The 23,729-nt window shown below is 38.2% G+C and overlaps 1 protein-coding gene across 1 annotated transcript in view; it reads right to left on the bottom strand.

Moving 5' to 3' along the window:
- The window catches only part of cdh24b (cadherin 24, type 2b), a gene marked incomplete at its 3' end in the record, with an annotated part of 140,746 nt that overhangs the window by 22,953 nt on the left and 94,064 nt on the right, over positions 1-23,729 (bottom strand). The window contains exon 6 of the mRNA XM_081373761.1: positions 9,066-9,247. Coding sequence (XP_081229887.1) covers positions 9,066-9,247 — 182 coding nt within the window. The remainder of the gene's footprint in view (positions 1-9,065; positions 9,248-23,729) is intronic.

The following is a 23,729-nucleotide window of genomic DNA, read 5'->3' on the forward strand; positions in this document are numbered from 1 at the left end:
TAATGCAGCTCTCTCACACACAAACTCAAACGCATAAACACAGACTTCCAGCAATCTGCATACGCTTAATCAGAGCATGCCACCCACCAGCCCACACAAACACACACGCGCCGTTCTGTCTGGATAATTATGACTCTGAAAATTCACTTTGTGTTGATTAGTCTAAGAACAGTGAATAATGCTGTGTAATGCCAACGCGAGGACAAAGTGTTAAACGAATAGTTCACCCAAAGCTTCAAATTCTGTCATCATTTACTCCCCCTCATGCCGTTCCAAGCTGTATATGACTTAAGACATTCTTCGGTGGAATACACAAAATGTAATTTATTCTGAAGAAAGTCCTAAGTGGGCACTGTAAAAGCCAATGTGATTTTGGTGAATGCGAACAGGGCCTGTTAAAGGTATAGTGGAGGATCTTTCCGAATTTTAGATAAGACCCGCCCTCTCCACTTTTGAATAAGTTTGATTGATTCACCAGAATGATTGACAATTAGGAGGACCAATAGTATAGGTGATCCACCCGGAAGTAAAAAATCCTCCGCTATACCTTTAAGTTCCAAAATGATCACAAACAAAGCGTCTAAAAGTACAACAAAAATGCTCCATACGACTTTTTCCGTCTCTTCTGAAGCATATGCTATATTTTTGTTGGAGAAACAGAGCGAAATTTTAGTCATTGGCAGAAATAGCAACAGTCTCGACACTGTCATTAATGAGAAATGTAGCGTTGTCCGATTAAATGAACATAATAAAGCTAAATATAAATTCAGAAGAAAATGAATATATCAACGTTATGTTAAAGCAATTCAAAGATGATAGTAGGCTATGACTTTCTATTAAGCTGTGTATTGTGAAAAGCGCTATACAAATACAGTACATTTGATTTGACTTAAATTGTCCAAATACAAAATTTTCAGTGAATCGGTTGAACCAGTTCACAAAACGGGCCTGGATGATTCATTCGCGAATTGAGCCGATTCTCTAGTTCAACTCACTAATTATCTGGTCAGTGTGGTCAAGCTTTCTGGAGTGGAAGATTGTAGTGAGGGGTGAATAATTATTTAAATGTCGATCTACTTGTTATGCAAAGCTACCAGAAGACTTGGAATATAGCACACAAATGGTATGGGCTACTTTTATGATACTTTTATGCTGATTTGTGCCATTTTTCAAGCTTTCACATCTCCCATTCATTGTAATTGCATGCAAAAAGGATTGACCAGTAAATTATTCAAAATTTCTCCTTTTGTGTTCCATGGAAGAAAAGTCAAATCGGGTTTGGAAAAGAACTGAACCTTTAAATACTCACTAAACTCATATCCAGACACTTATAGAGTGGACTCGACTCCGCAAAACTGAAACCTACAGATTTATACTTTGTTCCTTTCCTTAATCCTCAACTCAAGGCATGTTTTCTCAAGGACAAAGAGTTTTTGCACTGTTTGAGAATCAATGGATTTCTAGCCGTGCTCCACACGGTTTTTGAAGCGCAGAAATGACCACAGCACATAACTAACATCCCCCAGGGGAGGGAGAGGGAGCGAGGGAAAATCTGCAGAGAGAAACCCAGCACTGCCTGCACACCGTGGAGATGAGTGAGCGAGCGAGGGAGGGAGGGAGAGAGAGAGCGAGAGAGAGGTCGCAGTGCAGCTTTACATGGAAACAGTTTCTCCTCAGACAGGCAGACATGACCTAGCTTACCAAAAAGGGCCCTGACTGACCCATTCACACACCAAGCCTTAGGCTTTGTCCTCTTTATCCACACATCAAAGGTCTCTTCTCTTATCTACAAGAAGCTTCTTTCTTCAGTACCTTTCGTTTTTATAATGTGCTCCATTTTTTTGTCATAACAGTTTGTAATTCAGGGCAGTATTAACAGAGAGGGTGGAAAGGTCATGTGTAAATGAGGATGGTCTGAATGTGTGAAATAAAGAAAGGTTTTGAAATTGTCTCGGTCAAAATGATCAGCTTAGACCAGTTCATGCTGGTTTAGCAGGTTGATCTTGCTGGTTATGAGGAATATACTTGTCTTTCCAAATGCGTATGACTTCCTTTCTTCCTTTGTAACTTCTGAATGCAAATGAAGATACTGTATGCCTGAAATGTCCAAGCTATTCTTTTTTTATAGGAATATAACTGCAGACTTGAACTGTCCAGCTCCAAATAATGACAATAAGTACAATCAAAATATTGTACAAAAGCGATATTTGAATTGAAAGTGCAAAGTGGTTTTAGAGCTACAGTACAAGAGTTTTTTTTTCCATTTAAACTTCAGTTAGGACAGTTAACGTATGACTTCAGAAGATTTTAATGAATTCAGTGACTGCTTTTATGTCTTTTTTTATGTCTTTTTTAGAGCCCTACAGCTCATTCATTTTTGATTAAAAAGAGCAGCTGAGACTTTCATCAAAATATCTTCCTGTTTCATGGACAAAGGAAAGTCAAACAGGTTTGAGAGGAACAACGTGAGGGTGAGTAAATGATGACAGAAGTTTAACTTTGGGTTGAACTACTGTATGCCTTTAAGCGTCCATGCTGCATATGGTCATCTATACATCAACGGATGTATTATATAAGGTTCTTTGTATGCGCATTTATGTTTGTATGGTACGTGTATCTCCTCTAAGCAAAAAGCAACCACGCTCTAAACTCTGTGGGTTCCTGAGAGGTCATGCAGGGCATTGTGATGACAGAAATTGCTCCTATTGGAAACACTTTCCTCCCTGGGGCGAGCTCTTCCTCTCTGTGTGCTGCTTTCTTTTCTTTTCACTATCTCTCTCTCTCTCAAAGAAATCTTCAACTTCAGCCTTTCTGATATGGAGCGAAATAAACAAGAGGCAGGCATGACGTTCGGCTGTTCTGAATGAGATAGGCAGGTGGCCAAACTAGAGCGGGGTCCTGTAAACACAAACACAAACACGACAAATAATGTTCGGCAGGTTTTTTTTATTTTTGTTTAATGGGCCGGAAACCAAAGGGGAGCTTAGTGCTAATTTTACGCTTTGTTTATTCTAATTCTATTACAGTGGTATCTTTCATGTTTTCTATTAGTTGCGCGTGGGTTCTCCGGCTAAATCCTTTTTAACCTCTTCAATCTTTGTCTTCAGATACTCCCACCTGCATATCCTCACTCATTGTTCTCTTTCTCTGTCTTTGTCTTGTTCTTCATCTCCATCGTTTCGTCTTGCAGCGCAGTCAGGAGTCCTGGCCAGAATTCCGATCCCTAATGGACAACGGAACCGTCTCTGTGTGGTTTTGACAGGAATATTAGAGAACTGTAACACAGCAGCAATTTTAGAAAATATGATTGGGTGAATAAAGCATCAGCGCAGTGGAGGATGAAGTAGAAATTCAAGGAGAGACATGGGAGGAGTTCATTTGTTTACCCATAATTCCCCTTTTTCATTTCCTCCTTCACTAAGCATTAGAAGACTGAAGCATTCCATCTTTCTTTCCCAGGTGAACTCTTTATTCCTTCAAGGTGGTTCTTTCAAAGCTCACATGATTTACAGGAATACTTTACCCCAAAATTTTAAATCTGTCATAAGTTACTCACCCTTCCTTTCTTCTGCAGAACATAAAAGATGATAAAGGGAATGGAAGTCAATGGGCTCCAATGTTGTTTGGTTCCTAGCGCTTTTCAAAATATCTTCTTTTGTGTTCAGCATTGGATAGAAATGGATACTGGTGTTGGAACATGAGGTTTTGGAACTATCCCTTCATTGGAGTTCTCAATGTTTCATTTTAGTATCATGGGGGTGGGGGGCTAACGTATTACAAGTAATGCGAGTTACGTAATAAGATTACTTTTTTCAAGTAACTAGTAAAGAAACACATTACTTTTAAATGTACAAAAATAGTATTTGCTCCTTTATCGCCTATATGGTCCATGAACCCTTGTAAAGTTTAGTCTGCTATCCACCTTATTTTTCAACATGCAAGTAAGATGTTTTCTGTGAATGTGTGAGATTTCCGATTTATTAGCCGCTATAGGGAAATAACAGAGTGCAGTAAACTTTAAAACTGTCTGCACTAAAAAACAGCATGTTTATAATTAAGACACTACATTAAAATAATATGGTAATAAATACCAGTTTGCAATATCAAGCAGCAAAACAAGCAGTTCTGTTCAGCTAAAAATAACTGGAAGCGAATGACACCGGAAGCCAATTACAAATGGTCGCCCCCGTTCTTACCTGAAAAATAAGGTGGATACTATTCTTTATCCCAAACCAGAAAATGCGAAAAGGGTCCATTTGCACTTAGTTTAAAGAGACACTGTCTTTACATTTTCAGTTAGTTACTCTGTGTGCGGCTTTAAAATAAAATAACCATCCTATAAACAAAACAAACAAAAAAACTGAACGTGCAAGACTTCACATAACATCTATGCCTAGCAACTTTAGCCGCTTTTCCACCGTCGGGCCGAGCGGTTCTTAGAGCGGTAAGGAATGGCTCCAGTTGAGGAAGGTACTGCACTGCAAATTCTAACTTTACATTTTTATCTTTAATACTGTCTGCCCTAGTGTATGTCTTACTTCCACGTCTCTGTATCTCTCTATATACTGTCTCCTCTCTCTGGCCACTCGTTTTATCTCACTGCTCCTTTCTGTCGCTTTCCTCTTTCCAGTTTTCCCTTATCGCAGTAACACATCCCTGGCCTAAAATCCCTCCCAGGCTCACCTGCAGCCAAAGCCTTTTTTTAACACTGACTTCCCCACACCTGCCAGGACTGTCACAGAGGCAAACCCCCATAAGTCAACCTAAGGTACACACAAATGAATCCAGGAACCTGGATTGGCATCAATAAAACTGTGCTGGCTTTTCCCAGTGTCTGATCACAGATCCAGATCTGAACAGAGCATACACACAATCACCTGGCCACCCAGCAGCTTGGAAATGGCGCTTCAAGCATTTTAACTGTAATAGGCAACATATCACTGCAAAACCTGATTAGCTGAGATTATTTTGTATGTAAAATGAGCCTGTTGGTCCATTAAAGGGACAGTTTGATTCTGTCACATTTTACTTAGGTTAATGTTGTTCCTGTAAGCAGTTATATCTGCAGTCAAAAACACATAAAGAATCTTAACACAACTGTTAAAAACAAAGACAAAAAAAAAAAGATATGTAGTCCAAACAACTCGTTTCCAAGTCTTCTGAACAGAAGTGTGAAGAACAGACAGAATTGAACTCATAATCTTCTATATTCCGATAAAAAAATGTTGTTACTTAAATAACAAATAAAGCAAATGTATAATTTACGTAAATTATAATGCATTATAGTAAGTGTAACATAGTATAGCTATGCATTGCATGTTAAATGCATTAAGTGACAAAGACATGTTTTGACTGTTTGTGCACGTACTGTATGAGGGAAGCAACATCTATCAACAAGGAGTGACAGCTTTCTTATAAATAATCCAACTCCGAAGTGTTTAACCTCACATTCAGCCAGAACACAGGCAGATATTTAGAGCCTGGCACCAAGATTATCAAGGAATAAGACTTATCTAACATTTGGTTTGGAATATAATGATTTAATGCATACTTTTTTGTTTTGTTTTGTGTTTTTTTTTTTGGTCCTGTTTGGAGCTTGACAGTCCCTGGTGACTATGAGCTGTCACTGTATGACAAGCTTCTAAAAAAACTTCTACTTTTGAGTTCTATGGAGAGAGAAAATACAGCATATGTGTCTGGAATGACATAAGGGTGAGTAAACAATAACAGAATTTTAATTTCTGAGCAAACTATTCCTTCAATTTACTACTGTATCATGTGCTGTTTCAGGTGATGCGAAGATGCCCTCAGGCGAACAGTGCCACTCAGAATCTTTATCAGTGAATGAGTGCAGTCTCATGGGGCTCCCGCGTGTGGCATGCACCACACGGCATGTCAGCGTAAATCACACTCTTCTCTCTGATCGGTGTCTCGCGCACACGCACGAATGCGAGAGGCAACACAGACTGCGATGGGGCTGATTCAACATTGACTCACATCGCCTATACAGAACCGACTCTCATTTTGGCCTTTTGTTGAGGTTTTTTTCTTCCACTGGAGCAGATTTTCTCACGACACCTGGCAAAATGAGTAACCTGCCCCTCCTACACCGGAGCATCATCTGCTCTATGAGGCGTCTTCTGACCTCTACCCACCTTCTATGAACCCATGCCCACACACACATACACACACACATTTCCCTGCTGAAAAGACCAGCGATGGTTACCAGAATGCACTGTGTTTTGGATGCAGGTAAACACTATTGTGCTGCAGTTCCCACCAGGCTTCTTAAAGGCAGGGTAGGTAGGAATGGTCTAAAAAACTTCTTTTTCAAATTTGTTTAAACTTTATGTACATATCAATACATAATTAAAATGTAAGTACTCTGAAAAAGAAAGTATAAAAATCGAGTGTCTGTAGACCTCTCAGGACTGTTTTAAAGACAGTTCATTATTTCCATTCACTCCACCCCCTCCCTTCTGGGCTCCTTCCAAAGCCACGCCCCCAAAACACATGAACGCGCGACTCCAACCGCTGAGCTGAAGACGCATTATTTACCTGAGACAAGCAGAGAGGAAGGAGCACAGTGCATGTAGTGACATCATGTCAGAATCACATGTAATAAAAAAATCTAACGCTAATTGCTTATGAATATAAACAAATAAGATGTATTTTAGTACTCACTATCAAGCTAGCATATTGATATTGGTAAATTTAAAATATATATTTTTTGATTCGCTAACGAGCTAGTTATATAAGCTAAAAACAGGTTGCATTGATACACTTTTTTACATTACCATCAGTTATATTGTGATGAAGATGAATTTCGTGTAAGATTCATAACATATATGGTGTTCTGCATGTAGGGGTGGGAGATATTGACAAAAATGAATATCTCGATATTTTTTTCCAATATCTAGATATCGATATTCAGGCGATATTTTTGCCATCCTTCAAAGAAATGTGAGCAAACTGGCAAAGAAGGTCCAGTTGGTCTTTTGACTTGCTGCATTTGACCTATATTATTCTAGGCTATAGAAAAAAACAATAAAGGAGCTAACTAAACATAATCTGTGGCAGCCCCTACTTTTTCCACTTAAAAAAAAAAAAAAAAAAAATTACTTAACTTAACTTAACTAGGCACTTCTTGCAACAGTGATTATTAAATCAAACAACACTATTGTTGATGATCAATTCAAAGTAAAAAAAAAATAACATTTTCAAAACGGTATAAATCCATTCATTTTTCCCCCAAAACGCTATAAATCCATCTTTTTTTTTTTTTTTTTTTCTAAATTTATGGTTTGTCTTTTAAAAAAAGTTTTTGTCTTTTATTTTTCGTGTTTGCATTTATGAGGAAAAAACAATATTACTTGACAGTTCTCCAATATATGGACGCGAGCGCTCTGAAAGCTGCACTAAGACTTTCAAACTTTAACAGAGACCTCAAAACAGAAAGCACAAAGCCTTTCTTTAAAACGAATTTCGTTTTGTATTAATTGTATCTTAATTTTAATATATTTTTTTTTCATTAATTCATTAATATTTTCATTCCTGGATTAAATACATAAAGTAAATATAGGCTATCAATCACAACATAAGGTGCTTGAACTGGAGATTATATCATGGTGAACCGAACCGTATAGCCTCGCCTCACAGGCCTAAAAAATGTGGAATATATTTACAGAAATCTGGTTCTAAACAAAACCATCCAAAACAAAATAAAACTAGCCTAAATGTGCATTTCTCCGGTGCATGCGTTCACTAGCCTACTGCGAAGATCGCGAGTCAAATATCGTCAACTTCATCTTTGCAGTCGACACAGAAATTAATAAACAATTAAAATGTCTTATTGCAATATTTTACACATTCATAATCATTACTTTTGCTGGAACTTTGAGGAAGCTTTTTAGGTTTATGGCGTTTTGGAAAAGAGCTCTTCACGTACAAACACCGTTTCACCAAGGCACAGCAGCCCTTCAGCACATAAGAACAAAAAGAGAAAAAGCACGGACTTACTAATTACGAAAATTTGATGTGGTTGAACAGCTGAAACAGTCACAAATTCCTCGGCAACTCAAACATTCTCAGTAGGAGTTATGAAGGAAGAGAACAGCATTACAGTTTTCAGCGCGTCCTCCTTTGATTGCTGTGTTGTGACTGGAAAAGTGCATGCAGGAGCACATGCGCAAAACGTAGGTTTGTAAAATGTCCTTTTGTAAAATAAAAATAATTTTAGGGCGAAGCAGAGGAGGTCGTGCAAGAGGCCGTGGCGTGCAACTAGGGTCCGAGGAAGTAGAGGCTGAGGACGGGGTGGTCGCTGGAAAGCCACGATGATATTGACAGGCGTTTTATTTCTTTGTTTATCCAAAGACTTTTTGTTCATTACCTTTTCTTGTACTGTCTTCTTTTTTTGCCTTGTTTGCCTTCACTAACTGCATGCCGGTAATGTGAATTTTGATTGCTCTTTCTCTGCCATTGTTTTGCTATTCCTAGGTTCCGTGCCTCTCGAATTCCTCAAATCAAACGTGCGCGCGCAAGTGGGCAGATCCCGTGGCAAAAGGGTGGTCGCCATGGTTGCGAGAGAGAGTGACAGTCGCCTAAGCCAATCCTTTGATTCGTCCCGAATCGAAATAATGAGCTGTGTTTAATACAGATTAAACGGTCTAGAGTCACTTGATTTTTATACTCTTTTTTTCAGAGTACTTACATTTTAATTATGTATTGATATATATAGAAAGTTTTAACAAATTTGGATCTTTTATTTTTATATAGTCCTACCTACCCTGCCTTTAACTAGCTTAACCAGCAAGACTTTCTTGTTCAGCCTGCCTCAAACAGAAAGACCATGCTGGTCGACAACCTTCACTACTGTAGCCATATTTAGCTGACAGCCAGCAGCCGAGTTTGTGTCCAACATATTTTCTATGTGAATTTTGGGATATTGCCTAAAAAAAAAACCCAGCACCAAATCAGCAACCAACTGGAAATTCATACTGGCTTCAGATGTGCTTTTCAGCAAGGTTTTCTCCCTTTCCCATATGTCCTGTGGACATTCTTCCCACCTTGTTCAGAATGATCACGGCCTCTTGGTTGGCTCCGGTGATGTTAAAGGTGTCCCCTGACTCTCCGTCCAGGATGGTGTACTCCAGCTTGGCATTGTCTCCCAAGTCAGCATCTGTTGCTGAGATCCGACCCACCTCCGCCCCTGGCACGGCCAACTCTGACACAGAGAACAGCCAGGAACCTGAGATAGGAAAAAGATTTGGACAAAAAGACGGGATGAGAAGTGAGACATGGACAATCATTTAGCATCCTCATACATCATATCAATTTGTTTTGCTTTAAACTGAAGCATCTCATATTTCACTGTATTTCAATTACGAGTTTATCCTTTTGAGTTCCCCTTTTGACTTTGGTTATTGATTGACTTCGCAAAAATGGTTGTTAGCGAAGATTTTTCGTCAATGATGACAAAAATGCACATCATGATGATAATTCATTTGGTCACACTTTACAATACAGTTTCATTTGTTTCATCTATATTCATTAGATGAATACAGAATATGTTTTAAAAATCAGCATTTACTTTACTGTTAATTCTGATCTATTTAAATTAAATTTGTATTATTATTATTATTTTGGCTAGCTCCCAAACTTTTGAACTTTAGTGTATATAATACAGAAGTGGCTACTTTTATGATGCACTTAAATTGTTCATTGTTGAGCTAATACATTACATAAATTGTTATGTAATTGTCACAATACATAGTTGTTAATCTCAACCATTACTAATGCATTTTTAAGATCAAAAGTTGTATGTTAACATTGCACTGTGCACTGTGAACTAACATGAACATGAACATTTGTATTAACTAAGATTAACAATTAGGTGAATAAATGCTGTAAAAAAATGTATTGCTCATTATTAGTTTGTGTTAGTTAATGCTTTAACTATAACAAATAGAGACCTTACCGTAAAGTGTTACCAATAATTTTAATTGAAACATGCTGTTAGCAAAAAAAAAAAAAAAAATGCCAGGAAAAAAAATCACAATGCAAGATATTAATGCACTAACAGTGTTTTTTGAAGAAGAAAAGTCTAAAAACAATATGATTGTTTCTGAAGCTAAACAGTGAATGAACACCGGAAAACGGAAGCGCTTTGCGAGTGGGTTAATTAATAAGATTAATTAGATATGAAGAGTTCAGATGCAAAAGCCTCTAAAAGTGCCATCTGAAATTTTCTTCTAGAATGATCATTTTTATCAAGCTTGTATATTTAAGTTCAGCAATTTCACTTAAATGACAATTAATTGGTAATTTTCATTGCCATTTAAGTGAAATTACTGAACTTAAATATACGAGCTTGATAAAAATGATCATTCTAGAAGAAAATTTCTGATGGCACTTAGAGGCTTTTGCATCTGAACTCTTCATATGTACACCGAATAACTGTAAAATTACAACTTGCATCTGCACAAATTGATGCATTAATTGGAGCTCCAGTTAATAAAATGTTTGAATATTTGGTTGAATTTCGTAAAATGTTATTTTCATCACCAAAAATTAGATGCCATTTTAGTCACAATAAAGGCCCGTTCACACAAAGTACGATAACTATAAAGATAACTAACAATAACAATATAAGCGTCCACACCAACGCACGATAACGCTCTGTTTATCATAAGTACGCACTGCAGTTTTGTCGTCTAGCACTTTAAATGCTCAAGATCTTTAAAGCAGGATGGATTCTGATTGGCTGTAATGTTTTTATTGTTCATCAGCTGGAAGAAAATCGCTCTGAGAGTGATTCCAACTATATCGTTCCTCTATGCTGTTAGCGTTATAGCTGTAATGTGGACTCTGTTGTGCAACCTTTTTAATTTTACAGGATTCTCAGAAACGGAAGTCATAGTTGGGAAAACATATATTGCGGTGAACGGGAGACGACAGCAAATAAAAATGTTGTATTTCCATTTGATCCAATAGCAAAAGAAGAAAATGTATATACTGTATGAAAGTGTTGAGATTATTACAGCAGTCAGAAAAGAGAACGATGTAAAATCTGACAAAAATAATGAATGTCACATGACAAAAATTTACTAAATGTAAAAAAAAAAAAAAAAAAAAGACTATTTCACACTGCCGCAGACAACAAGCAACATTTCAAACACAAAGACAGAATGTTTTAAAACAGCGATAGGATTTTATTGTGACATATATATACTGAGAAAAGTCAAGAAGGAAGGAAGGATAAAGAAGAGTGATGGTCTAAAACATGATATCTGCCTTCAACAGAGTTGTATATATAGTGAACATTAGTTCCAAACGTCACAACCCGGGACATTACGCAGTACATCTCCATTAGACACCTTGTATCCGTGAAACAACAAAACAACAGCCTGTGATGAAAGTCAAAGCTAATAATCATCTCCGTATATCAACCAACTCCACCTAAATGTGCAGAAATATAACACCAGCCTTTCAAATCACTCCCTCAGTAGTGTGCATCAGTTCTGCATTTGAAGGGCTTTGAATTTCAGCACAGACTGACATGTAGTTGATGTCCTGCTGTTCTTCGTAGAGGGAGAGGTGGCTGATGGGGAAAAAGTCTACGATACAACAAGTGTGTGAGGATTCGTCAACAGAGTGGCCACCGTGTCATTGCTCGGACTTCAAAACGCTCTGTCACTTTTGTCAAGCAAATGCACGAATTTCCACTTAGAAGATGTCGTCTGCGATTTGGCACACTTGAGGCAAAATCGAGGAGAGCTGTTCGCATTAGGATTGAAGGATTTGGCACAACAGGAAGTCAAACACAAACACATATATATATATACTGTATATATTATAGTTTATTACTATGATGGCAAAGCTGAATTGTCACATAATCCTTCAGAAATCATTCTAATAGGCTGATTTGGTGCTCAAAAAACATTTCATATCATTATCAATGTTGAAAACAGTTGTGTGCTTAATATTTTTGTGGAAACGGTAATTTTTTTCAGGATTCATTGATGAATACAGAATACGTTTTAAAAACAGCATTTACTTTACTGTTAATTTTGATCTATTTAAAAAAAAAATTTTTTTTGGCTAGCTCCCAAACTTTTGAACTTTGGTGTATATAATACAAAATTAGCCACTTTTATAAGTTTCCACTTAAATTTATAATAAAACTTATTTATTGTTTAAAAAAATGTTGGATGGAAATACTAAGATACAAACAAAATTGTAAAAATTCATACAAAATGTATATGCACTGTTAAGGTGGACATATTTTATTTGATTTCATTTTTATTACATTTTTATTTTATTTTTAACTACAACAGAAAATCATTTAAAAAAATAAATTCCTAGATGCATGTAAAAAAAAAAAGTTGTCAGAATAATCTTTCAGTGCGAAAAGGTTGATTTTTGCCATGTACATTTAGACAGAAATGTTATCATAGATACAATAATCGTGCAGCATTTGTCTGTCTATATAGTAGAAAGGTGATTTTAAATCGGTGCTAAACATGTCTAGAGAAAATAGATAAAAAAGCTGTAGAGTTCCCTTTTGCCAAAAAGGTTATGACACAAAATAGTTTGTCTTTTTCCATGCCAAACTCACTTCAAACAAGCAAACACACAATGACAGCTACCTGTCACCTCGGAAATCACAAATCAGGACAGAAGAAGAGCAGGGAAGCAAACGGATGCTCATCTTTTTCCGAAGCAGCTTTAGTCGGCCAATCAAACACCATGAAGGGACGAGATCAATGTTCTGTGACTTCGAGATAGCACTCCCCACTGGGTCACAGTAATTGTGTTCAGAAGGGACAAGCGAAATGCCACCGCAGCGCCTGCTCGATCTCACTTCAAAAGCACCACCTTTACTCTCGGCCTCACCTCTGCAATGAGAGAGCCTGCTAGTTTTGTTCTTTTAATTCATTAAAAGCCACTCTAATGGGGCTGGGCTTCCCAGGGACAGAGAAGGGATTGGCTGGTATGAGTCAGCGCCCAATGGGAGATTAAGAGGAGAGTATTTAGAGCTTTTCAATGATAGGCAGATGGAGTTAATTAGCAGGTCTGTGGATTAATGCAGGTTCAGCTCAGTAAATAACATGGACAATTACCTCAGGTCCACTGAGCGAGATGTGTGAGACTCAGTGTGGGCAAGACTACATGTGGACAAGCAAAAAAATGGATTTTGAAAAGAAACCTATTTAAATGGTACAAAGACTTTTCGATGGATGAATAGATACAGAGGACTGTTGTTGTTTGTAAATGAGGGGAAAACAGCTTGATTCAAAGATGTAGCGATTACAGAGCTGAATAGAAATGCAAAGGAAATGCTAGAAGAGAGAACAGGCAGGAGACAAAAATAAAAAGTAAAGTTAAGAGAGAGTGAGAGAAGGAAAAGAGAAAATAAGAGGTCTTATCTATGGATGAGGCTTTATGTTGCCGTAGAAATGAGACCTCTGAGATGGAAGAGTCATTAAAAAAGTGTCTAGCTGGCAAAAGCTCAAGCGCGGGTTGAAAATTAGATTGAATAAAATCTGCATCCTTTTAAGACGTCCATCACGGTGGCACTTATGGAGGAAGGGTGTAAAATAAAGGATGTGGAGAGAATTGTCCCAAAACATCCCGCCTCAGCATCAGTTGCCCTGTCCCTTTACCGTTCTGCAGGTCAACTCTACGGGTAGATGTCATAGTTACACCATCTGGATCCTCCCATAGGGTTACAACGAGGGACCATGAGAAGTGGTGAACAGTTTTTCCTCATATAATCAAAGGCCGATATAAAGCAGAAATATATCACACAATTTAATTTAAATATAGTAAATAAAACATGCACAATATAAGCGCAAAACTTCATGTTTTTTATTTATATTTAAAAATATTTATACATAATGCAAAAATAAGTTAGATAATTCATTTGAAAATGTAAAATTGAATACACGTCAAAAATATAGTTTTACTTAGACGTCAAAATTTCCTAAACTAATCGACCATAATCAGTCCAAATAAAAAAGCCAAATATCAACCAATTGATAAAAATAAATATCAATATAATATTTAGCACTTAGCATACATAATATTTACTAAAATAACCTGAAAATAATGAATAAAAAAATTGAGACATTTGAGAAAGTTTTGAACTTGATTAAAAAAAAAACTGCAAAGAAAGATTTACTTTAGATGTCAAAATATAGTTTCCATTACTAATCAGCCAAAAAAAAAGAGAGCGAGAGAGAGAGAGAGAGAGAGAGAGAGAGAGAGAGAGAGAGAGAGATACAATAAACGTCCAATTAAAAGTGTTTCCGACACTAATCACCCTAACTCAAAAGTCCAATTAAAAAAAAGAAGAAAAAGAAGAATAGCCATGACAATATATATTGGTCAACCACTAGTGATAAATAAGCGTGGACTCCAACAGGTTTGTTTTTTGGAACAGCTTTTATTGTGGAAAGTGCAAAAACAGAGGCTCTATGCACATATAAAGGGATCTATAAACAGTGGAAAAGAAATGAAAAATAGGCCATTCAAAAGTAGCCATATATTCTAATGAATGTGTATATGTGTAATAAATAGCATGATGGATATAAGGCACTGTTCATCAAAAGAGCAAAGCAATCAGTAAAGACCCACTGAGATTATATGATTATGCAGATTATGATTTAGCTCACCTCCCGTGAATGGGCGCACAGCATGGGATTGCGAGGGGGTTAACACTGCTCACTCGTGCCAAAAGGACAGATTCAGCACAGCACGGATTCGGCACAGGGGGAGTTAGCTAACTGTATATGAATACATCAAAAGACTAACTGGAGGAACACTGAAAGTGAGAACGAGAGGCAGAGATTAAGAAATTGGTTTGGCGGCAGTGAGCGAGGACTCAAAGAGAGAGATGCGTGGGAGATGGACAGTTACTGTATACTGTTCCTCAGAATGAAAGGACTGAGAACACAGGGGTGCAAAAGCTAACGGGAGGGAAAGAGAGAAGTCAGAGGAGGTGAGCTAAAGAAAGAGAAAAGGTGAAAACGGACACAAGAGACATGATGATGTGAGGCCAAGCGCTTGTGCGTGGATGTGCATCTGCCTTCCATGAGTATGTGATGTTGTGCATGAGACTGAGGGATGGAGAAAGTTGAGGTACGGAGGGGGGCGGGAGACGTGTCTGTGGGCAATGATTAAGCCGTCAATTGAAGCAGAAAGCGCTGAACTTTAGATGAAATATTAATAAATAGAGCAAAAATAAGCAGGCAAAGAAAATGAAAAAGGATTAAAAGGAGGCTAATATGAACTACTACTATTTTAATTACACTCTTCAATGATGTGGAGCTTAATTAGAGAAGACAATTATTGGAATTATTTCTATTATCGAACTCCTCCAATATTATTTAAATCACTATTTTCTGCCATTCTGCCATGGAGTTTAATCTGCGCTAAATAAGGATGACTTGGCTTGAAACCTCCATTTACACAGCATGCACCAGACTGGGCCAGACTTGTCTAGATCACCGTAATTAACACTGGATGGCTCACAATCAAAGGGTAAGAGAGAAGCTTTCATGCTCGGTCTAAACTTTGCCTGCTATATCCCTGAAACCCAGTTTGGTTTACATAGGCTAATCTACGCTACAGTGTAGATAACTGTCAGAGAGAGCAGACTGCTTAAAAACATGTATTTTACCCAGCACACTGTAAAAAATTATACAATCAATAAGTTATGACAACAGATGTTTTTACATTGCTTTAAAATAAGTTAAGCAATTAAAAAAAAAAAAAAGTTATACAAATTTTCAACTTTCAAAACTTTTCTTTGTTTAATGTAATTTAAGTTGAAATGACTTAAACATCCAAGTTGATTATACTTCTTTTTTTTACAGTGCAAAAACAAAAAAACGGTGGCTCGGTAGATGCTGGCTTACTATTAACTGCCAGGTGATAATATGCACTGGACATTTTAATATTACATTATATTTACATTTGTTTATATTACACTTAAAAACTTCTGGGACAGTACGAGTAATTAATACTTTTATTTAGCAAGGGCACATTAAAATGATCAAAAATTACAGTAGGCATTATAATGTACAAAAGATTTATATTTCAAATGTTCTTCTGAACTTTCTATTCATCAAAGAATCCAAAAAAAAAAAATCTATCACGGTTCCTAGAAAATAATTAAGCAAAGCATAATTGTTTTCAACATAGATAATAATACAAATTGCTTCTTGAGCAGTAAATCATATTATAATGATTTCTGAAGGATCATGTGACACTGAAGGAGTAATGACTGAAGTCAGCTTTACCATCACAGGAATAAATTACATTTTAAAATTATGTTATTTTACATTATGGTGTTATTTTACTATTTTACGATTGATCAATCGACAGATAGACAGACAGACAGACAGATAGATGTGGTATATATTATATATTTTTGTGGTATATACACTCACCTAAAGGATTATTAGGAACACCATACTAATACTGTGACCCCCTTTCACCTTCAGAACTGCCTTAATTCCACGTGGCATTGATTCAACAAGGTGCTGAAAGCATTCTTTAGAAATGTTGGCCCATATTGATAGGATAGCATCTTGCAGTTGATGGAGATTTGTGGGATGCACATCCAGGGCACGAAGCTCCCGTTCCACCACATCCCAAAGATGCTCTATTGGGTTGAGATCTGGTGACTGTGGGGGCCATTTTAGTACAGTGAACTCATTGTCATGTTCAAGAAACCAATTTGAAATGATTCGAGCTTTGTGACATGGTGCATTATCCTGCTGGAAGTAGCCATCAGAGGATGGGTACATGGTGGTCATAAAGGGATGGACATGGTCAGAAACAATGCTCAGGTAGGCCGTGGCATTTAAACGATGCCCAATTGGCACTAAGGGGCCTAAAGTGTGCCAAGAAAACATCCCCCACACCATTACACCACCACCACCAGCCTGCACAGTGGTAACAAGGCATGATGGATCCATGTTCTCATTCTGTTTACGCCAAATTCTGACTCTACCATCTGAATGTCTCAACAGAAATCGAGACCAGGCAACATTTTTCCAGTCTTCAACTGTCCAATTTTGGTGAGCTTGTGCAAATTGTAGCCTCTTTTTCCTATTTGTAGTGGAGATGAGTGGTACCCGGTGGGGTCTTCTGCTGTTGTAGCCCATCCGCCTCAAGGTTGTGCGTGTTGTGGCTTTACAAATGCTTTGCTGCATACCTCAGTTGTAACGAGTGGTTATTTCAGTCAAAGTTGCTCTTCTATCAGCTTGAATCAGTCGGCCCATTCTCCTCTGACCTCTAGCATCAACAAGGCATTTTCGCCCACAGGACTGCCGCATACTGGATGTTTTTCCCTTTTCACACCATTCTTTATAAACCCTAGAAATGGTTGTATCCCAGTAACTGAGCAGATTGTGAAATACTCAGACTAGCCCGTCTGGCACCAACAACAATGCCACGCTCAAAATTGCTTAAATCACCTTTCTTTCCCATTCTGACATTCAGTTTGGAGTTCAGGAGATTGTCTTGACCAGGACCACACCCCTAAATGCATTGAAGCAACTGCCATGTGATTGGTTGATTAGATAATTGCATTAATGAGAAATTGAACAGGTGTTCCTAATAATCCTTTAGGTGAGTGTATGTGGCCAACAAGTTTCTTGGGAGAAGAGAAAAGTGATGGAAAAGAGAAAACAGACTGAGAATGGTGGCCGAAATTGCCTGAGAAGGAGAATGGGGGGAAAGTAGATGGGAAGGAGAAGGGACAGAGATTGTGTTTATGTCAGGGCTGCACTGTTTCTGAGGAGAAATACAGGTGGTTAAATCAGTGCTGTGTGGTTGCTTCGGGGTGTTAATACCTCCAGAGGACTCTCACTCTATTTCTCTCAGAAAGACCACTGGGGCTGTGGGGTAATCAAAACACATCCACACCCTCAGCTCAAAATAACTTTAATATCAAATCCCTCCCTCCGTAATTCCACTTTAATAACCGCGACAATTGTGTCCAGGCCTCCTGGTATATATTGTCAGGCTGCGTCTGGCTCTCTCAGGACACCTCAGGTCATCTGATGTGGTCAGGGCATCATTTAAAATACCCAGGTTAAACTAAAACTCACTCCACGCTGCAATATTTCAGTACTAACCGCTGGAATTAGATCACCGTACTGACCTCTATCAACAATGCCCTCAAAGAGCCCTGGCACACTGTGCTGTATAACTAAATCGGTCCTGTGATTCAACGTGCGTGTCTGTAATCTAAAAGACCTTGCCCATAGCATTGTTTCTCCAATTACTCACCATCATATGGCGTGTTAAATAATAAAAGACATCAGTGCATGGGCCAGTGTCCAGAAGAAGAAAAATTTCAAAGTAATAAGCCAGGAATTGGCTAGTTTATGCAGCCAGAGCTCAAGAGTCCACACTCTCTTTTAGTTCTAGCAAGCGCCCACTTCACTTTTTTTTCAGCATTGATGCGAGAGAGAGGAAGTTGCGAGTTCGTGGTTTGGTGCGAGACCCCCGTCGCGCTGGCAGTCCGACGGCTGCATTCATCATAGAGACATAGGCGCAGACAGAAAGCCCTGCCGGGAACATTCCCATTAGCATGGAAATCACTTCCCTCGTACCTACCCCCACCGACCACTCCACATCGCTCGTTCTCTGCCTCCATGCAAGAAGAATGGCTCTAACTCCTATTATTCTGCGTGAAGGCACACTGCCAGGGTAGATGACAAGAAAAGCGAAATCGTTGACCATTTTTCCCACACTCTACTCTCACTGTCGCCGATAGAACAACGGCCAACCTCCTGATTGATTCCATCACTGACGTTTGGCTCTGAGGTTATTCCTCAAAAACTCACACAATGGACCAAGACTAAAAAGTTTCCCTACAGCTCATGTCACTGTACACCTGCTCGGAAGATAGGAAATAACAGCATATTGTCACTCTTGTGTCAGATTCAAGAACTGGAATATCTACAGTGGTGGATTTTTCTTATCAAAAGAGCAATGCTAAAATGCAAATCACTGAATAAACACGCACAATTAAGACAGAAAAATGAATAGGCTTTTCAACATTTTAAAAATGCTTCTCATATCCTTTTGTTGATGTTATAATGAAAATAACTTTGTTAAAGTTTTATGGCCAGATTTACTAACAGCTTGCGCCAATGCAACTCTTTTTTAACTCTTTTGGCTTTAAAAAAAACTACTAAAGACACACAGTGAAAAGATAGCGCCGAAAAGGTGTGGACAGGGTTATTTCTGTGGCTGACCTTATTGCACATACATTTATAGGAGAGTATTTAAATGAATCACGCAAGGTGATTTACTAAGGTTTGCTGTAGTCATTTTACTGGTATTTGTGCCATTCTTTAACGCCCTTCTAAAAAGCATATTTAAACCCGATGCTAATTTGCACTGCTCTGGAAGATTGCGTTGGTCATTATGGAAATGATCCGGCTGTGTCTGTGTTCTTTAATTTGCACGTCGTCAGTAAATCATGCGCAGAACTTTCCACTCCCATCAGCGCTTTTTTAATTTATAAAGACCCTTTACACTTTTATAAAAAATATTAATAATAAATAAAAAATGATTAGAAATAAATATTAAATGGAAAATAAGAAAGAAAAAAATCTAATAGAATATATACAAATGCTTTAATAATAACAAAAATAATACAAATAAATATAAAAAACAATATATAAAAATTCAGTTTTTCATTATCCAAATATATTAATATCTGGAAAAATAAGTTGACACTTCCTTTCTACCCATTCTACCCACCATTAAAGTACAGTCAGATGTACAGTATATAGGCTACATGAAGAGATAAAACTATGCCTGTTAAAAGAATGAAATAATTGTGATTTTCGACTAGTCTACAGAAAACGGAATAAAATAATGGTTTTGATTCCTGTAGCAAAACCAGCTGAGAACTAATGATGTAGAAAGCTTAGTGTTGCGCACGTAAAAAGTAAAGGTTCTTTTGGAGATAATTTGGTCTCTTGAGAAAAGTCTTTTTGATCTGTCGTATTGCTAGTGATTGAAACCTCAAAAAGGCTTTGCAGTGCTACTCTTCTATATTTTTCTCTCATTAATGACAATAAAACAGTGTGCAGTCAATCTCGGATGACTCAAATGATCTCTTTTCACCTCAAATGCACTTTACTCAGACCTGCACATAACGTGTAAGCGGGTAGCCGCAAAGATGCAGTCATCACCAAAATTGGCCACAGTGCTACCAGTGCCTCATGTGGAACCGTGGACCATCCAATCCCAGCTCTAATTGGGCGTTGTGATACGACGGAGCGATTTCAGGGACGTTTTCATGCCCCACTGCTGTCTATAGCCCCCCGAGGAGACCCCACAGGCAGTCGCTAAGTCAGAAGCGCTTTGCCTGCTTGCCTTATTCATACCAAACCCAATCAGCCGAATCAGTCAACAAATTATCCGATCAGAACACATGGCTGAGCTCCTCTCCAGCAAAATGACTCGAGGAAATGGACAAAGACCAGGCCACGCGTCACAGATAAGGAGCCGCAAGCTCGCTGGCATACCAGAAAAAAGCACATCTTCTGCAGTGTTTTTGAGCACAGCGTGAGATGAAAACGACTCGGACTTCTGTGATTACAGCGGGCTGGTATGGCCAAGATGAGGCTATTAGTGTTCCTCTCATCCCTTCCTTCCTTCATCCCTCCTTCACGCTCTGAGAAGTCGCCCTAGGGACGCATCTTTACGGATTCAGACACGCTTTCACGTCATGCACGGTGAAAACACAGAAACATAACCTTATGGGATTGGAAGAGACCCGCAAATACAAATAGCCGGAGAGGTTTGCTGACAGAGGGAGGACCCACTGAATACAATTAATTGTAAAGCTACTTTCATTTTAATTGAGTGTTCAGGACCCCGAAAGCCCATATCCGACTACCAAAAGAGAAAGCGCTTAAAGCACTCCCACACATGTGAATTTATTGGGAAAAGTCACTAGGGATGCGCTTATGGGGTTTTTGGTCTCGCATTAAACCTCTTTGCTCTCGCCACAGACAACATCAGACACATTGGTGAGACGCCAGGCAACTAATTATTTACATTTTACGCTTCCTTTACTTTTAAAATGGATTCCAGAGGAGGCTGAGATGAGTTTTCCGGGTGCATCTTAGTTACAACCAAACTGTGGCGTTTTATTGCCATTATACCCAAGAGAACATATGCATCAGGCCTAATCGCCTGTTGAACTTGACACTGCATGATTCCATAATGCAAATCTAGAAGGCTAAATGGGCTTTATGCTTTGATGAGAGTGTAAATAAACGGGCTTTATGATCCGCTGAGAGCACACAGTAAGTGTTTCGATGAACAGTGTTTTATTGTCTGTGTGCACCACTGACCACTGAAGAGCCTTTAAATGCAAAGCCAGCTGAGGGCAGAAGGGTGAGGAGGGCTGAAGAGGGTCGAAAAAAGAAATTCACATATCAAGGAGACGCACAGAAAGCCAAAGAGCAAGAGCAAAGGGTGCAGAATGACAATTAGCCCTTAAGGGTTGATGACAAAACCTGTCACCTCCGAGTTTCTCCATCTCCAGGCGTCCTCTTTCCTCCCTCAGACTGATGAACTGTCGAACGCGTGTATGTGACATGAATGTGTATGTGCGTGCGACACAGAGGCACGCACGAGTCTCCTCTCATGAGTCAGTCAGTGAGTGTGTAAATGGCATGTGTGAGAGATGGAGAGAGATGGAGAGGGGGGGGGGGGAGGAGAGAGGAAAGACATGAGAACCGACACATGGAATAACACAGTGTCTACACTGGACACGAGCGACAAAACATAATCGATCCCATTATAATCAATGACAGCATCAGTTGTATCATTCGCTAAGTTGTAGAACTGCCTTTTCTATTTTTGACGCAATGCAGTCCTGTTTTTCCTGTTCATATGAATGCAATATACATTAAAGGTGCATTAAGCAACTTTTCATGTTAAAAATACACGTTTTTCTAACCCATACATGCTTAAACAATTGCCTGATGGGCTGAATGAGCCCTTCTATGATCTCTGCGATTGCCTCTATAATCCTGTACAGTAAAAAAAAATAAAAGGGATTCGGGACGGAATCGACTGGGCGTGACGTCATGCGCGTTCACGCTCACCTGGCTATGTCTGGCAGGTTTGTGTATTCGCCGCCATTATCCGCATCAGCGAAGACAACTCAAGCGACTTTGGCAAAAGTAGAAGATGGATTCAAAGAGACCGGCTTCTAGTTCATCCCAAAACCCAACGCAAACTCCACATAACCGCGTGCACAACTCTGGTTGCAGTTTCGTGTGTCGCCAGAAGGGGGCATAGTTCTGCAAAAACTCAGAGACTTGCGCAATGCACCTTTAACAAAATCTGTAAACAGACTACAAATTTACAGCTGTGCTCAAGTTTACATACACCTTGCAAAATATGCTAAATGTTAATTATTTACACAAAATAAGAGGGATCATACAAAACACGTTATTTTTCATTTAGTACTGTCCTGAATAAGATATTTTACATAAAAGTTGTTTATAATAAACCACAAGACAAAACAAGAAAAGGATGAATTTATAAAAATGACCCTGTTTAAAAGTTTACATACCCTTATTTTTAATACTGTTTGATCCACGACTGTTTTATGTTTTGTTTTTTTTTGTGATGGCTGTTCTTGAGTCCCTTGTTTGTCCTGAGCGGTTCTTAAGAAGAATCCTTCAGGTCCTGCAAATTTTTCAGTTTTCCAGCACCTTTTGCATACTTGAACCTTTTCCAGCAGTGACTGTATGATTTTGAGATTCATCTTTTCACACTGAAGACAACTGAGGGACTCAAACACAACTATTACAAAAATGTATTGCAAAAATTCACTGAAGCTCCAAAGGGAACGCCATGCATTAAGAGCCGGGAGGTAACAAAAATTTGAATTTGAAGATCAAGGTAAATTGTACTTAATTTGTCTTTTGGGAAACATGTAAGTATCTTCTGTTGCTTCCAAAGGGCAGTACTAAATGATTTTTTTTTTATATTTAAACAAAATAAAAAACATTTGGAAATCTTCATCCTGTTCAAAAGTCAGTCACTGCTAGAAAGGGTTCAAATATGCAAAAGATGCTGGAAAACTAAAGAATGTGTCGGACCTTAAGGATTTTTCTGAAGAACATTGGGCAGTTTAACTGCTCAAGACAAACACAGGACTGAAGAACAACCATCACAAAACAAAAACCTTGTGGATCATCCAGGTAACAACACAGGACTCAAGACCATCCATCACAAAACAAGTAAAACGTTGTGGATCATCCAGGTAACAACACTGAGTATTAAGAATCAAGGGTACAAACTTTTGAACAGGATCATTTTTATAAATTCAGCTGTTTAACTTTATTTATTTTTTGTCTTGTGGACTATATGTAAATGTCTTTTATGTACAATATCTTATTCAGCATATAATAAATAAAAAATAGCAAGCATTTCGTATGATCTTATTTTGTTAAAATAATTACCATTTTATAGATTCTGCAGGGTGTATGTAAACTTTTGAGCATGACTGTATATTTGAAAATTGTAACAAAAAAAAACACAAAAAAGCACAATTAGTTCAACATCAGTTTGTTTCACTTGAACGCCCAATTAAATCATTAATTAAATTAAGTTTAAGTAAAAAAGATGACATTAAATACATTTAATATATATATATGTGTGTGTGTGTG

The sequence above is a fragment of the Scardinius erythrophthalmus genome, assembly GCF_964197995.2.
Source record: "Scardinius erythrophthalmus genome assembly, chromosome: 9".
NCBI lineage: Eukaryota > Metazoa > Chordata > Actinopteri > Cypriniformes > Leuciscidae > Scardinius > Scardinius erythrophthalmus.